The sequence below is a fragment of the Neoarius graeffei genome, chromosome 9, assembly GCF_027579695.1.
Source record: "Neoarius graeffei isolate fNeoGra1 chromosome 9, fNeoGra1.pri, whole genome shotgun sequence".
NCBI classification, from domain to species: domain Eukaryota; kingdom Metazoa; phylum Chordata; class Actinopteri; order Siluriformes; family Ariidae; genus Neoarius; species Neoarius graeffei.
Window position 1 is genome coordinate 54573160 of NC_083577.1, and position 15086 is coordinate 54588245.

A 15086-nucleotide genomic window follows, 5' to 3' on the forward strand; every position below is an offset into this window, starting at 1 on the left:
TCAACCAAACATGTAAGCGCCTGTAGTTTGTGAAACGCTACTACAACTTTGACTAGAACCATGTTCTATGGTCTGATGGAACAAAAATGGAGTTGTTTGTTGGTTTTTTTTTTTTTTTTTTTTGGGCAATAAACACTCAAGGTGGGTTTGGTGTTTTTTTTTTTTTTTTTCTTCTTAAAGGATGGCTATAATGAAAAGAACCTGAGCCCAACTGTAAAATATGGTGGAAGTTCTGTGATATTCTGGGGCAGTTCTTCCTCCGAAGGACCTGGAAACCTTGTTAGGGTGCATGGCATCATGGACTCCATGAAATACCAGGACATTTTAAATTAAAATCTGGCTGCTTCTGCCAGGAAACTAAAACTGGGTCATCACTGAACCTTCTAGCAGCACAATGATCTGAAGCGTATGTCCAAATCGACGCACAAATTATTAGCCGAGGACAGAATTGAGCTTCTGCCGTGGCCATCTTAGGCCCCTGACCTGAACCCCATTGAAAACCTGTGGGGTGAGCTGAAGAGAAGAGAGCACAAGAGAGGGCCGGGGATTCTGGATGATCTGGAGAGGCTGTGTAAAGAGGAATGGTGTCAGATGCCCTGCTCTATATTCTCTAACCTTATAAATTGTTATAGGAGACTCGGTGATGTTTATTGGCAAAGGGAGGGTGTACAAAGTATTAAATGCAGGGGTGCAATAATAGCAGGACATGTTTTTGCTGAAAATAATTATTTCTTGATGGATCCCCCCCCCCCCCCCCCCCCCCCCCCCCCCGTGAGAGAGAGCTACTTCACCAAAAGGTGGATTTTTTTTCTTTCTTCTAACCATTTTTTAAAATCCTTGCAAGGGGTGCCAATAATTGTGGAGGGCACTGTATCTAAGTTGATTTGGAAATAACCTTAGGAATGATTGGGATTAAAAATCAGTCAGAGGCGTGCGCACACAGAGAGCAGGCAGGTCAGTGACGGGCCATGGCATCTCCATGACTGGTTGGTGCCAGATTGCATGATTTATAGTAAAGCGGTTTCTCCACTGATGTTAGGATTATTTGCAAAGTTAGAACCTTCCACTGCATTCTGCTCTTAGATGTTGAAATGAGATTTTATGTTGCTGGTTCCGGAGTTCCTGCCAATATCCGTAACGCTAAACCTGTTCAGGCCAAAGCCACCGTTAACCTCTTTAATGGTAGAGGAAATGGTTTCCTGAAAAGTTTACTGACTGGCTGTAAGAAGATTTCAGATTGTACACGCATCATGCAGGCCTGCAGTGAAACATTGCTGATCTCAGATCATTGCTTTACACAGCTCTAATCCCACAGCCACCTCGAGGATTATTCTGCCATTAAGTGATGGCTTTTGGAAATCAAGTACTGCTGTTTGAGACACACACACATGCACACGATACCATTAAATCAGTTCCGATGTTAACTCGGAAACACAGTGCTGACAGAACGACATGCAAGAGCTCCTTCATGGAAATAAAAAAATATATAAATTTTCACTTGGATGCATGTTGAGGTCAGTAAGCAGGTAAGCTGTTTTGGGGTCAGCTAATAATGTATATTTTACAGTTTTCTTATTAGAATCAGGAGAAATCGTTGTGATTTAAGTATTATTCAAAGAAGAACTACCTTAATTTCCCAAAATACCACTTAACATTTTGTTTCCACTTTACGTTACAGACAAGTTATTCTGTCATGCCTCAGGTGAAATGGTTCAGCAATGTTTTCCTTTACAGGTAAGAACGATTAACCCTTTATTCAGTCGTTTGCCAGGTGTTTTACCAATTTATTTACCCAATACCTCACCAGCAACTCAGTGTAGGTCACTGTACACCCGATCACTGCTTTCATTTCTTATCATAAATGCTTCTCAGTAATTTTATATAGGTGAGGCAATAATCCAACAGGTAGGACTGTTTTCTGCACTGCTCTTGTATTGAATCAGTGAGTTTACTTGTATGAGCTCTATATGATAAAAATAGAAAAGCCAAAATTAGATGTAAATTGTTCGTGATCAAACTGAAAAGACACATTTATCAAACTTGAAAGCAAATTCATGACATTGTCATACGTAATGTCTAATACAGAGAGGTGACAAATTTGATGAAACCTTTCTATCCTGGTGGGAGGGGATTCTTTTTTGGGTTTTTTTTTTTTCCACACAATGAACCCACCCCCATCTACAGGACCTGAAGGTGCAATCAGCGGTTTGATGAGTAAAAATGTTACATGTCCACGTTAGACAGTGCGCTTCACTATCATCAACCACCAATTAAGGGAATAACTTTTGGAAAAATGGTGCACTGAATCTGCTCCAGTGGTGTTTGATGTAGAGTCTTTCTATAATTCATCACTTGTCATTATGTGATACAACTGTAGAAATTTATGACTTGATACACTTTCCCATAAAGAATATATATATGCTTTTTTCCCCCCCTCCTCAGTATGGTCACAGTCCTGCCTCATGGCAAGACACTCTGGGCCTGTTCTAGTTCCTGTCCCGCCAGATGTATGTGCACTCTGGAGAAGAGCTGCACTGTGCTCTGTGACCGTGCCAACATGGCTGAGCTGCCCAGAGAGTTCCCCTGTGAGGCATCCTCCATCAATCTGGAGAAAAACAGCCTCAAATTTTTGTCAGAACGAGCTTTTGGAACGCTTCCCTCTCTTAAGTCCCTCATCCTTGACCACAACAACATCTCCTTCATCACACCAGGAGCTTTCAAAGGGCTTCCCAACCTGCTAGAGCTCACGATGGCTCACAATGAGTATATTCGCTATCTTCACACACGGACCTTCACCTCCCTCAAACGCCTCGTGCGCTTGGACCTTTCTGGCTGCAACCTCTTCAGCATGCCTGACCGCATCTTCCTGGAACAGACCTCCCTCAGAGAGCTATTCTGCTTCCAGAACAATTTCAGACGCATCCCGAGTGCCATACGAGGAATGGAGAACCTGACACATGTTTACTTGGAGCGCAATAAGATTGAAGCAGTAGCCTACAACTCTCTGCTGGGACTGTGCAACCTCAAGTATCTGAACCTACAGGAGAATCGTATCAGTGTCATCCATGATGAGGCTTTTAAGGATCTAAAACAACTACAGAACTTTTACCTGAATGACAATCTGTTGGTTGACTTGCCAAAGAACACTTTCAAAGGCCTCTGCAGTCTAAAGATGTTAAATCTGGGTGGTAACCTGCTAACCAATGTCTCCAACACCTGGTTTAGGGACCTGCTGGAACTGGAGGTACTCTATCTGGACCGGAACTGCCTGTCATTTATTGACGAGGGTGCCTTTGAGAATCTGACCAGCCTCATGACACTGCATCTCAACAGCAACAAACTGACTACTCTGCCTTTCCCTGTCTTTCAGCCCATCTATTTCATCGGGCAGCTTTATTTGTTCCGCAATCCCTGGGAGTGCAGCTGTGAGCTTGAGTGGCTGAAAGAGTGGATGGAGAACTATAAGCTGGTGAGGGATATCCCATGTGCAGCCCCTCCTTCAGTAGCTGGTCTGGATCTGAGCAAGGTGCTGTATATACATGTGAATGGTACTTGCATCGACCCAGCAGAGTTGAACCTCACCACTGCTGTTCCAGATCACAGCACCACACAGAGCAAATTCAACAGCCTGATCTCCAAACTGATGAACCAGGAACGCAGGGAGGAGGTGAGGAATTTTACTGAGAGCCAGAGGAATGGGACAGTGCTGGAACCAGCAGAAGGTCAGGCCTCAGCTGCTCACAGGATTTCTAGTGTTGGTTTAGTCCTGTCATTGCTGTTCCTCATCCAAGCTTAGAAAGGCTGCCTATTAGACCTTACTAATGCTTAATGAAGACCTGGCTGAGGGCTGGAAGATCTTCGCCAAGAATGTGTTTGGACTGAAAGTTGTGCAGATGAGAGATTAATCCTTCCTTCAGAGGGGGACTGTGTGAAAAGGGAGGAAAATCCATCAGCTACAGGACTAGAGAATTTTCTTGGAGATCTGACAGTATATTAAAGACAGCACACACAGATGAGGACAGACTGCTGTGCATTTTCATAATGAAAAATACCTTAGTACAGTATTAACGTGCTAATTTAAATGGAATTTAGTGACCTCAGTATCTGATCCATTGTTCTGTAGACATTTATTCACGTTGTTATAGGGAGCCTATGGATAATGGTTGGTGTAACAGTAAAACCCGCTGCCCAAAAAAACCACCATTTGCATGAGTGTTGATGTTCACCTCATAAATTATATTTACATGAGCTGCAGTATTACTGATGGCATCCAGTTCATCACTACAAATGGAACACGATTCACTTTTATCATTTTATATAATATGTTCTCCCTGTGTCCGTGTGGGTTTCCTCTGGATGCTCCGGTTTCCCCCACAGTCCAAAGACATGCAGGTTAGGTTAACTGGCGACTCTAAATTGACCGTAGGTGTGAATGGTTGTCTGTCAGCCCTGCGATGACCTGGCGACTTGTCCAGGGTGTACCCCGCCTTTCGCCCGTAGTCAGCTGGGATAGGCTCCAGCTCGCCTGCGACCCTGTAGAACAGGATAAAGCGGCTACAGATAATGAGGTGAGGGGATGAGGAGGATGTGAGCTGGCAGTATTTCATTAAGCTCGCATCCTGTCATTCAGTTTAGCAGGTAACATTACATGCTGACTCCTGATTCTTTCAGATGTTCCTAGTTATGTTTATCCACTAGTCTTCTTTTAATGTAAGGCTTAGCTGCACTCACTCAGCTCTCAAACCAAATGAATAACTTCATCACTGCCTTGTGATGCTCTGAGCGTAGTAAATAAAAGAGCCATGTTGAAAATGCAACACATGCTTTCTAATACTGGGCCACTGCATGTGTTCTCTTCAGAAAAGTGTTTCTGGTCTAAACCCAGCAGTATGAATTAATACGAGTTAATCTGGAGCTCCGTGGTGTTAGCTGTGGAATGCGGATTCGGACTGATACACAGGTTATACCGTGAACTTTGCTCTGGTTTTCAAAAGACATTTAAAGGGCAGTGCCCTCACAATCAGCGAACCAGAAACAGAAGTGCAGGTTCGTACCTGGACATTAAGCTGGAACGAAAGTGGCACCAGAGTGTGGGGGTGGAAGTAGTGTAATAGGAGTGGTGAAACTGCTGTATTTTGTAATCACAGCTGGGTTACACTAAGGAGGCTCACAGCTGAAGTGTGCATCAGGCCTGGGTCTGTGCAGGTATTTATAATTAAAAAAAAAAGTCTCCGGAATCTAACCAATCGTGGGTAAGCACATGTATTCAAAAGAGCGTTCCTCGGTGTGTTACACTGGCCTGTGATGCAGGATGAGCAGCAGTTTGAAAAGATACAGTTGGGTGGTTTCACATGTCTTGGAGGACGCACGTTCGCCTTCAACCTCCCCGTTCGGTAACCGCCGCATGATACCAAAGAGCTGGATTGTGTGTGGGAATTGGAAAGTGACCAATTTAGGGAGACCTGAGTGTGTGGGGCTGCTCAGAATTCCTTCACGAGCGAGATTATAAACAGCTGCATGCACACCTCCAGCCCAGACAACTCTGAGTCCTCTCAGTTGTGATGAGACTTTATCTACTGGAGGTACTCAGCATGTGTTGAAGCGTCTCTTCCTGTGGGGGTGTAACAGAACAGGATGAGAACGACACACATGAGTTGCCTTCTCTAGTTTACAGAAGTGATCTAGTTCAGAATAGCTTGATTAACAAACATGTCTACATCTGTAAAGTAGCCTCTAGAGTTGTATTTTTCTCAGATGTTCTTATAACGAGAGAACGATATGTGTGGTCTTGCATTATCTGCTACTGCTCCTCACGTTTCAAATGACCGACAGCTCCACAAATCCAGCAGCGAGCTGCCCATGCATTTCTACCTTCATTCACATGACGTGCACATACAGCGTACATACGCAACGAGGTGATAAAATACACAACTCCTGCGCTCACATTTTCTAACCACACAGGCATTTATCACATTTGCCTTCATGCTCAGATGGGCAGACAGGATGTGACCTCCTACAGCTGTAGGAAAAATACAGAAAATGAGGCACTGAAGAGAGGAGAAAATGTTTCCATCCACTGCGTCTCTGCCAACTCGCACAGAGCAGCCAGACGCAAGAGCAGAGCCAGGAGTGTAACACAGAGCAGACGACACTAGACTTCTTCACCACAGAAAAGGAAATATATTTAAAAAATGCTTCATACTGAAGAGCTGCTCAGTCATCAGCAGAGGAATTTACACAGGGCAGTCTGAAGTAAACAGTTTGTCATATACAGAATCATTCAGATTATTATTATTTTTTTTTGTAAAATGTGTCTGTGTGCACCTCTGTTACACTAAAAATGTTTCCCCTCTTGATTTAGCTTCATGAAAACATTAATACTCCGATGACACTTTTCTGAAATGGCAAAACCAGAATAGATGTGGGTTGTTTTTTTTTTTTTTGGAAATTATTTTTTACCTCTAGGAATTTTTAACAACAAATTAAATTGAGACATTAACACATCTCACTACACAGCTGGTAAAAAGAACTTGTTAGAAAGTCTTCCGAAATGTTCCGATGTGCCCAAAGATGTGCATAGGTCTTTTTTTTTTTTCCCCCCCATCTTCATTCTCCACTGGTCTTCACTTGGTCTGAATTTGTCCAGACATATGGAATGTTCTGTGCTGTGGATAACAGTAGCGTTACACTGCTAACACTGACAGTATGCAAGTCTCTGAATATTCACATGCATGAGAACTCAGATCTCAGAGGTATGGACTTGTTTAGAGAGACAGTATCCGCAAAGTGGTTAAAACAGCAGATTGTGATACACAGGGAAACTAATGGGTTCCGGTGAGGGGTGTTTTATAACGGCTGATGGACATACAGGCTCTGGATGAATAATGTGTTGACGCACTGCTGCAACATGTCTGCTGTTCCTCTGTCTGAGCAGAAAATAAACTTAGAACATTTAAAGATACTGTCTCTTTAAATCAAAACTCTACAAAATGCTGCATCTCATCAATAAGGACATGTCAATATTCACAACTGTATTTTTTTTGTTTTATACAACACTACATCTATGTAGGCTGAAGGGCTGAGATTGGATTTGTCTGTAGGTCATGTGCACTGCTCGTCAGACAAATCGGAGGTGGCTCCTTTCTCCAGGGAATGATGATTTTTTTCTTGTTTGTTTGTTTCCTTCTTTATTATTTATTTTTATCAATTTATTTATTTTCGCAAAGATGCATCACAGAGAGTCTGGGGATTTAAGGTGGATTTTGAGGAGAGGTAATGACGTTCTAGTAGACCCAGGACACAGGAACCCACTGTCCTGTAGTGCACACCAGGTCTATAGCCTCCTCCAGGTGCCGGATTGTCTCATCGATCTCGTTGTTGATGATGGTCTGGTCAAAGTAGTGTGCGTAGGTCTTCTGGAGGATCTCGGACTCCTTCTGCAGTCGCAGCAGTGATTCATCCTGCGGTGTGAGAAACGCAGAGTAAGAGAGGAGGGGAAAAGAAAAAGAAACCTCGAGGGGAGCAAAATAATGGATATGCAAATGGATTTTTGGTTTGTTTGTTTTTTGCCATCGCTCACAAAATAATCCACCACAGTCCTGTTGTTGATGTGAATTTTGCTCATGGTTAAGAGATGAAGAATATAAAAGTATGTAGAGATATAATTTAGAAGTAGATAAAAAGACATAACAGAGTTCACTGCATTGGAGTATCGCAAAATACTGGTGACTGCAGTTAAGTGCAAAAGTCTGCATACCCTTTACATTGAAAATATGGCGCCAATATTTATTTATATTTAATGTAAGGAATCACAGATGCTTCATGATCTTAACCAACATAATTCTCTGAATAAATAAAGAAGTTTTTGAATTTGATACAAATGCGGACTGATGCCACTTGCCTTTTCTGGTCATTCACATTCTCCCCCTCCCCCCCCCCATTAATTTTTCTCCCACTCTTTCACAGTGCTCGTTTCTTCCCATTCTGAATGATGCTTTTTTTTTTTTTAAAGATATTTTTTGGGCTTTTTTCACCTTTATTGGATAGGACAGTGTAGAGAGACAGGAAATGAGCGGGAGAGAGAGACGGGGAGGGATCGGGAAATGACCTCGGGTCGGAATCGAACCCGGATTTATGGTATGGCGCCTTATCCACCTGAGCCACGACGCCCCCTGAATGATGCTTTTCACGGTCAGCAACTCCCTGAACAGTTCAATACATTTACATAATAAGACACTCCAATACATTAACCTGATCGTGTCCAGATTCAAACTTTTGAACTTGAACTACGTAAACAAGGAATTCCATTATTTATCTGAGAGTGAGTACTTTTTTTTTTGTGCAGAGAAACAGAGGTGATGAAAGCCTTTGCACTCAACTGTATTTGGTTCAGGATTCAGAGTATGGGAATCTACGAGATATTGGAAATAATGTAAATTACAAGTGGGATTTTAAGGTGAACTCCACTAGGAGCAGGCTAGTTATACACCCCGTCATACTCACAGGCAACCTCCTGCACCACTTGGGAAACTGAGAGCGGAGTAAAGGAATGGAAAAGAAATCAAAATGCAAGCCGCATGCCACATGCAAAAGGAAAGGCAGATGCAACAGAAAGAGCTTAAAAAAAAAGGCAAAAATGTTTAGTGCAGAATCTTTGATAAAAAACATGGACCATGTGCCTCTCTCTGTAATTCTGATGAAAGAGAAAGAGAAAAAGAGAAATACTGTATTTTACCTCATTCATGCCTGGAGTGATGGTTGGTGCAGCAATGAAAACCACATAAGGAGCGAACTCTGCCGTCCGCAAGACCTTCAGCGCCTGCAAACAAACACAAGTCCCTATTAACATCCTGTGACTCGTGGCTGATTTGACAAAGCCAGCTTTAAGATGCGAAACCCTACAGAGCAGAAAGAAACTCATGTAGAGATGTAATATACAGTTAGGTTCATAAATATTTGGACAGAGACAACATTTTTCTAATTTTGAACTGCTGCCACTACGGCTGGATGACTGGATAACATCACCTGGTCTTCAAAATGCCATATAATGCACGTTGTAATATACAGATGTACAGTTCGGTCCATAAATATTTGGACAGAGGCAACATTTTTCTAATTTTGGTTCTGTACATTACCACAATGAATTTTGAACAAAACAATTCAGATGCAGTTGAAGTTCAGACTTTCAGCTTTAATTCAGTGGGTTGAACAAAATGATTGCATAAAAATGTGAGGAACTAAAGCATTTTTTAAACACAATCCCTTCATTTCAGGGGCTCAAAAGTAATTGGACAAATTAAATAATTGTAAATAAAATGTTCATTTCTAATACTTGGTTGAAAACCCTTGGTTGGCAATGACTGCCTGAAGTCTTGAACTCATGGACATCACCAGACGCTGTGTTTCCTCCTTTTTAATGCTCTGCCAGGCCTTTACTGCAGCGGTTTTCAGTTGCTGTCTGTTTGTGGGCCTTTCTGTCTGAAGTTTAGTCTTTAACAAGTGAAATGCATGCTCAATTGGGTTGAGATCAGGTGACTGACTTGGCCATTCAAGAATATTCCACTTCTTTGCTTTTATAAACTCCTGGGTTGCTTTGGCTTTATGTTTTGGGTCATTGTCAATCTGTATTATGAAACGCCGACCAATCAGTTTGGCTGCATTTGGCTGGATTTGAGCACACAGTATGTCTCTGAATACCTCAGAATTCATCCGGCTGCTTCTGTCCTGTGTCACATCATCAATAAACACTAGTGACCCAGTGCCACTGGCAGCCATGCATGCCCAAGCCATCACACTGCCTCTGCCGTGTTTTACAGATGATGTGGTATGCTTTGGATCATGAGCTGTACCACGCCTTCACCATACTTTTTTCTTTCCATCATTCTGGTAGAGGTTGATCTTGGTTTCATCTGTCCAAAGAATGTTCTTCCAGAACTGCGCTGGCTTTTTTAGATGTTTTTTTAGCAAAGTCCAATCTAGCCTTTTTATTCTTGAGGCTTATGAGTGGCTTGCACCGTGCAGTGAACCCTCTGTATTTACTTTCATGCAGTCTTCTCTTTATGGTCGATTTGGATATTGATACGCCTACTTCCTGGAGAGTGTTGTTCACTTGGTTGACTGTTGTGAAGCGGTTTCTCTTCACCATGGAAATTATTCTGCGATCATCCATCACTGTTGTCTTCTGTGGGCATCCAGGTCTTTTTGCATTGATGAGTTCACCAGTGCTTTCTTTCTTTCTCAGGATGTACCAAACTGTAGATTTTGCCACTCCTAATATTGTAGCAATTTCTCGGATGGTTTTTTTCTGTTTTCACAGCTTAAGGATGGCTTGTTTCACCTGCATGGAGAGCTCCTTTGACCGCATGTTTTCTTCACAGCAAAATCTTCCAAATGCAAGCACCACACCTCAAATCAACTACAGGCCTTTTATCTGCTTAATTGAGAATGACATAACGAAGGAATTGCCCACACCTGCCCATGAAATAGCCTTTGAGTCAACTGTCCAATTACTTTTGGTCCCTTTAAAAACAGGGTGACACATGTTAAGGAGCTGAAACTCCTAAACCCTTCATCCAGTTTTAATGTGGATACCCTCAAATGAAAGCTGAAAGTCTGGACTTTATGTCCATTATATAACTATAACTTGAATATGTTTCAGTAAACAGGTAAAAAAACAAAATTTGTCAGTGTCCAAATATATATGGACCTAACTGTAGATGTGACGGCGTCAGTGGGAGTTACCTGTGGCTCTACATCAAGTATAGATATGAGGCCCTGCTCATGGATTTTGCGTATAGTCTCCAGTCGTGTGCCATACATGGCGTCCTCATGGCTGCCGTACTCCAGGTATTCATTGTTGGCGATGTCCTGCATCATTTGGTCATGGGATACAAAGTAATAGTTCTTGCCATTCTCCTCATCTTTTTTAGGAGGTCTGGTTGTGTCTGTAGGTAGTGACAGTTTTAAACATCAAATGTAGTACCAATGCCAAGTGTAATAACACGACTGAATAGAATAACACCACAATTTAGCAACAATAATGTATGCAATATGCCATGTAGTAACAATACCAGTGTACTAACAATAATTTGGCAAAGGATTGGTGTCTTACGTGGAATGGGGTAAGCGAATCTGTCAGGGTGTTTAGTGATGAGCGTGTTCTTGATGTGTCTCCTGCCAACACCATGAGCACCTTTATATGAAGAGCAAAAAAAAAAAAAACCCTGTCAAGATCTCAATTGCACGTGTGCCTTTAGGGAAAATACAATCCACACTAAAAGACACATTTCCAAACCTAATAACACTAGCGTTTTCCTTTTGAAAGCTGGTAACTTCACAACTTCTTCATATGTGACGAGATCTAGTTGATCAAACACTGAAATAAAAAGAGAAGAAAAAAAATTACAGTCAAAGCCTTGAGAATGAGGCATTATAAATCTCATGCACAGTTACTAGCCTAGTAAGATGAGCATGCTCATGCTTCTTTAATGAAACGGTGGTTGATGGACGTGGAGGGCAGCCTTGTGCTTTCCTCCTTGAGCTGAGTGTCATAGTGAGAAGCACTGCAGGACTCACTATAAGGGCTGGGGGCAGAGCATAGACAGAGGGCTTATGTCTAAGGGAATAGCTGCAAATGTAGGGAATGTAAGGCTTCTTGCTCTGCTAGTATCAACAAAATAGTAAAAGCAGCATCAACACTGAAATTCACTGGGGGTCAAATCTGAGGAAAACGAAAAGGGGTGCCAAGTGAGGGACCTGCAGGACTGTTCTATGATGAGTAAGGGTGCAGAGACAGGGAGGTGTTGGACTATGTGTAACCTGAGCTGACCATCTGGGTAACTGCCATGTAAAATGAGATCCTCAGCAACATCTTTGCTTACTCTCCAAATAGCTTAAATGATTCATGTTATTTTTATTTAATTTATTATTTATTATTTTTTTTTTACATGAGCTGGAAAGTGTGTGTGGTTGCTCTGCATGTTTAGGAGAGTCAGAGGGGTACTATACCATGCTGTGATGAGCACAATGACATTTTTTAGGGTTCTTGCACAACTGAATAGCAAAAGGATGCAACATAACATACATGTCAAAACGAGTGAAAAAAGCACACGCTCACACACATGCACACACACACAGAGACTTCTCGGTTCATTCTACAACAGAATTAAACCAAGCTCACAGGAAAGCTAAGAGAACGCAGCAAAGAGGAAATAAAGCGTAACAACAGTCACTCAATATTACTTACATGCACAGATGCCATTGGTAAAGAGACAGCATGAAAAATGGACAGGGGAGGGCGAATGAGTTACGGGCCAGATACAGAACATCAGTGAACAGAGAGAACAATGACACTTAGTCAAAGCTCTTGACACAGTGCTGCTTTACACAGAGAACAACATGAAAAGACTTAACATCATGGCCATCCACACAGCGCATAGCAGGGAAAGTGCTGTCAATAAGCGGTGTTAAAACACACTGCAGAGGCTTACAATGAATCTCAATGATGCAACATGCATCGGACATCTACAGTAACTCACGGTCAATAATGCAACTTCAAGCTTTGCTTTAACATGCGTTAGTGTCGACAGAGCAACTTTAGACATGTCAGTTCTCTGTGAACTATCACCACAGAACTCTCTGTTAAACTTTAAAGGAACAGTCCACCGTACTTCCATAATGAAATATGTTCTTCTCTGAATTGAGACGAGCTGATCCGTACCTCTCCGAGCTTTGTGCGACCTCCCAGTCAGTCAGACGCGCTGTTACTCCTGTTAGCAATGTAGCTAGGCTCAGCATGGCCAATGGTATTTTTTGGGGCTGTAGTTAGATGCGACCAAACTCTTCCGCGTTTTTCCTGTTTACATAGGTTTATATGACCAGTGACATGAAACAAGTTCAGTTACACAAATTGAAACGTAGCGATTTTCTATGCTATGGAAAGTCCGCACTATAATGACAGGCGTACTAACACCTTCTGCGCGCTTCGGCAGCGCATTGATACCTTCACTCCTGTTTTTTTTCTCTCCCCCGCCCCCCCCAACTTCCGTCAATACAACCAACGTGACCACCAAGACAAGTAGCAGGAGTGAAGGTATCAATGCGCTGCCGAAGCGCGCAGAAGGTGTTAGTACGCCTGTCATTATAGTGCGGACTTTCCATAGCATAGAAAATCGCCACGTTTCAATTTGTGTAACTGAACTTGTTTCATGTCACTGGTCATATAAACCTATGTAAACAGGAAAAACGCGGAAGAGTTTGGTCGCATCTAACTACAGCCCCCAAAAATACCATCGGCCATGCTGAGCCTAGCTACATACAGGAGTGACAGCGCGTCTGACTGACTGGGAGGTCGTGCAAAGCTCGGAGAGGTACGGATCAGCTCGTCTCAATTCAGAGAAGAACATATTTCATTATGGAAGTATGGTGGACTGTTCCTTTAAAGATGCATTTCATTTTTCAACCTAATCTCTGTCTAACATCTGTAGTGTCGGAGAGATCAAAAAAAAAAAAAAAAAAAAAAACATTTTTGAGAAACCTGTATTTTGGGAAATGTATTTTACAAGGTACAATATGTAATATATATAATTGAGGCAGTGCCTAAAAGCAGAGCTCCTGATGAGCGTATGAGCAAAATATTTGCAAAGGCACAAAATCAACCTGAATAGAATAATAGGAGTGCGCAGCCGCCCGACCACTGCCTGTTTTTCGACTCTGCCTTTGTCTACGTTTTGAATCCATTTGCTAGTGTGTTTTCAATAAAGCTCTTCCTGCATGTACACCCGTTTACTGCCCTTATATAACAGAAACTGTCACCTGTCCAACAAGCTAGTGAACTACTAAAACTTTTATATGAAGCTCTTGTGAATATTTTCCATAAAATGTGTTAGTACCTAACCCCACATTATTTTTTTCAAAAATTAAATGGAAAAATAAGCGCTACATAAAAACCCATCTCTCTTATGTAAATCATCATCTTTCTTCTTCTTCTTTTGGCTGCTCCCGATTAGGGGTCGCCACAGCGGATCTTTCGTCTCCATTGCTCCCTGTCTTCTGCATCCTTCTCTACCACACCTGCCACTTTCATGTCCTCTCTCACCACATCCACGTATCTCCTCTTTGGCCTTCCTCGTTTTTGTGTGCCTGGCAGCTCCATCCTCAACATTCTCCTTCCGACACACTCTTTATTTACATCTCTTATGTAAATAAAGACGCAAATTTCATCATCCGGTGGTCAAGTGTTTGAGATACATTGCCTTGCACTTACGATCGGGTTCCCTGTGGTGGTACATGTACGTATGGATGTCGTACAATCAAAAGCCATCAAAAATCAGGTCAATGCATTCTCTTAAGTATGGGGCTCTGCTCGACATGTGGGGAGCTCTGCTATTAATGCTTGTTCTATTATGGTATCATTTCTATAGGAACAGCTCATTCACAGGGACTTGTATAGCAGATGCTCCAAAAAAAACAACAAAGCATGGTTATGCTTTTTTGGAAGGAGCCTCCAGTGTCAGTACTTTGCAAGAGGTAGAGGTGACATTGTTCCTTTAAGAGGGCTTTGTGTTTTCCTGGTTTCTTCATTTATTACAGCATTAGAAAACTGGACACATTCACATAGAAACAGCCTTGGTATAATCCTTAGACATCCATTATAAAGGTGCATAAAATAAACAAGTTTTACATTCTCAGTCAAGTGAGATGAGTCGAAATGACTGCTAGGGTTTTAAATGACCCGTATTGAGAAACCAGTGCATGTCAGAAGGTGCGGACATCTCCATTAATGCTAGACAAGCATACTCTAGTGGAACAGACACAATAATAGTAGGTACTGTAAAGACAAACAGTGTTCAACTTGGTGTTCACAAAGGGCAACAACTCTCGGTCTGAATAAGCAGCCCATTTGAGCTTTTTTATGCAAGTAACTAACTAAAGACTCATTAATAGACTAAACAATGGGAGTAAAAGACGACTCCCTCCCTCCCTCACTGGCCTGCTGTGAGTTAGTTGATTCAGTAAAGTGGGACACGAGGCTCAGAGAGGATTATGGCTAAGCCCTGCTCTGCTGCCATCAGACACAATCCTGCTAC

The 15086-nt window shown here is 42.2% G+C and overlaps 2 protein-coding genes across 12 annotated transcripts in view; one reads left to right on the forward strand and one right to left on the reverse strand.

Moving 5' to 3' along the window:
- The first annotated feature begins 955 nt into the window (after positions 1-955).
- Positions 956-4167, forward strand: nyx (nyctalopin). The gene is made up of 2 exons (XM_060929835.1): positions 956-1734; positions 2443-4167. The coding sequence occupies exons 1-2, from the start codon at positions 1694-1696 to the stop codon at positions 3794-3796; spliced, it is 1395 nt and encodes a 464-aa protein (XP_060785818.1). The 5' UTR covers positions 956-1693; the 3' UTR covers positions 3797-4167.
- A 1990-nt stretch (positions 4168-6157) lies between these two features.
- caska (calcium/calmodulin-dependent serine protein kinase a) overlaps positions 6158-15086 on the reverse strand; it is a 425905-nt gene continuing 416976 nt past the window's right edge. For all 11 annotated transcript variants that reach the window (XM_060929833.1, XM_060929830.1, XM_060929834.1 and 8 more), the window contains 5 exons: positions 11294-11374; positions 11111-11191; positions 10741-10943; positions 8735-8818; positions 6158-7460 (listed from right to left, as the gene is read on the reverse strand). In XM_060929833.1, the coding sequence (XP_060785816.1) occupies positions 7284-7460; positions 8735-8818; positions 10741-10943; positions 11111-11191; positions 11294-11374 (626 nt within the window). In that variant the 3' untranslated portion in view covers positions 6158-7283. The remainder of the gene's footprint in view (positions 7461-8734; positions 8819-10740; positions 10944-11110; positions 11192-11293; positions 11375-15086) is intronic.

What these genes read in the sequence shown, in the direction of transcription:
- nyx (XM_060929835.1), top strand. Translation starts at nt 1,694, where the DNA reads ATGCCTCAGGTGAAATGGTTCAGCAATGTTTTCCTTTACAG. An exon ending in AGCAATGTTTTCCTTTACAG is followed by an intron (nt 1,735 to 2,442) that starts GTAAGAACGATT and finishes CCCCCTCCTCAG; the next exon opens with TATGGTCACAGTCCTGCCTC.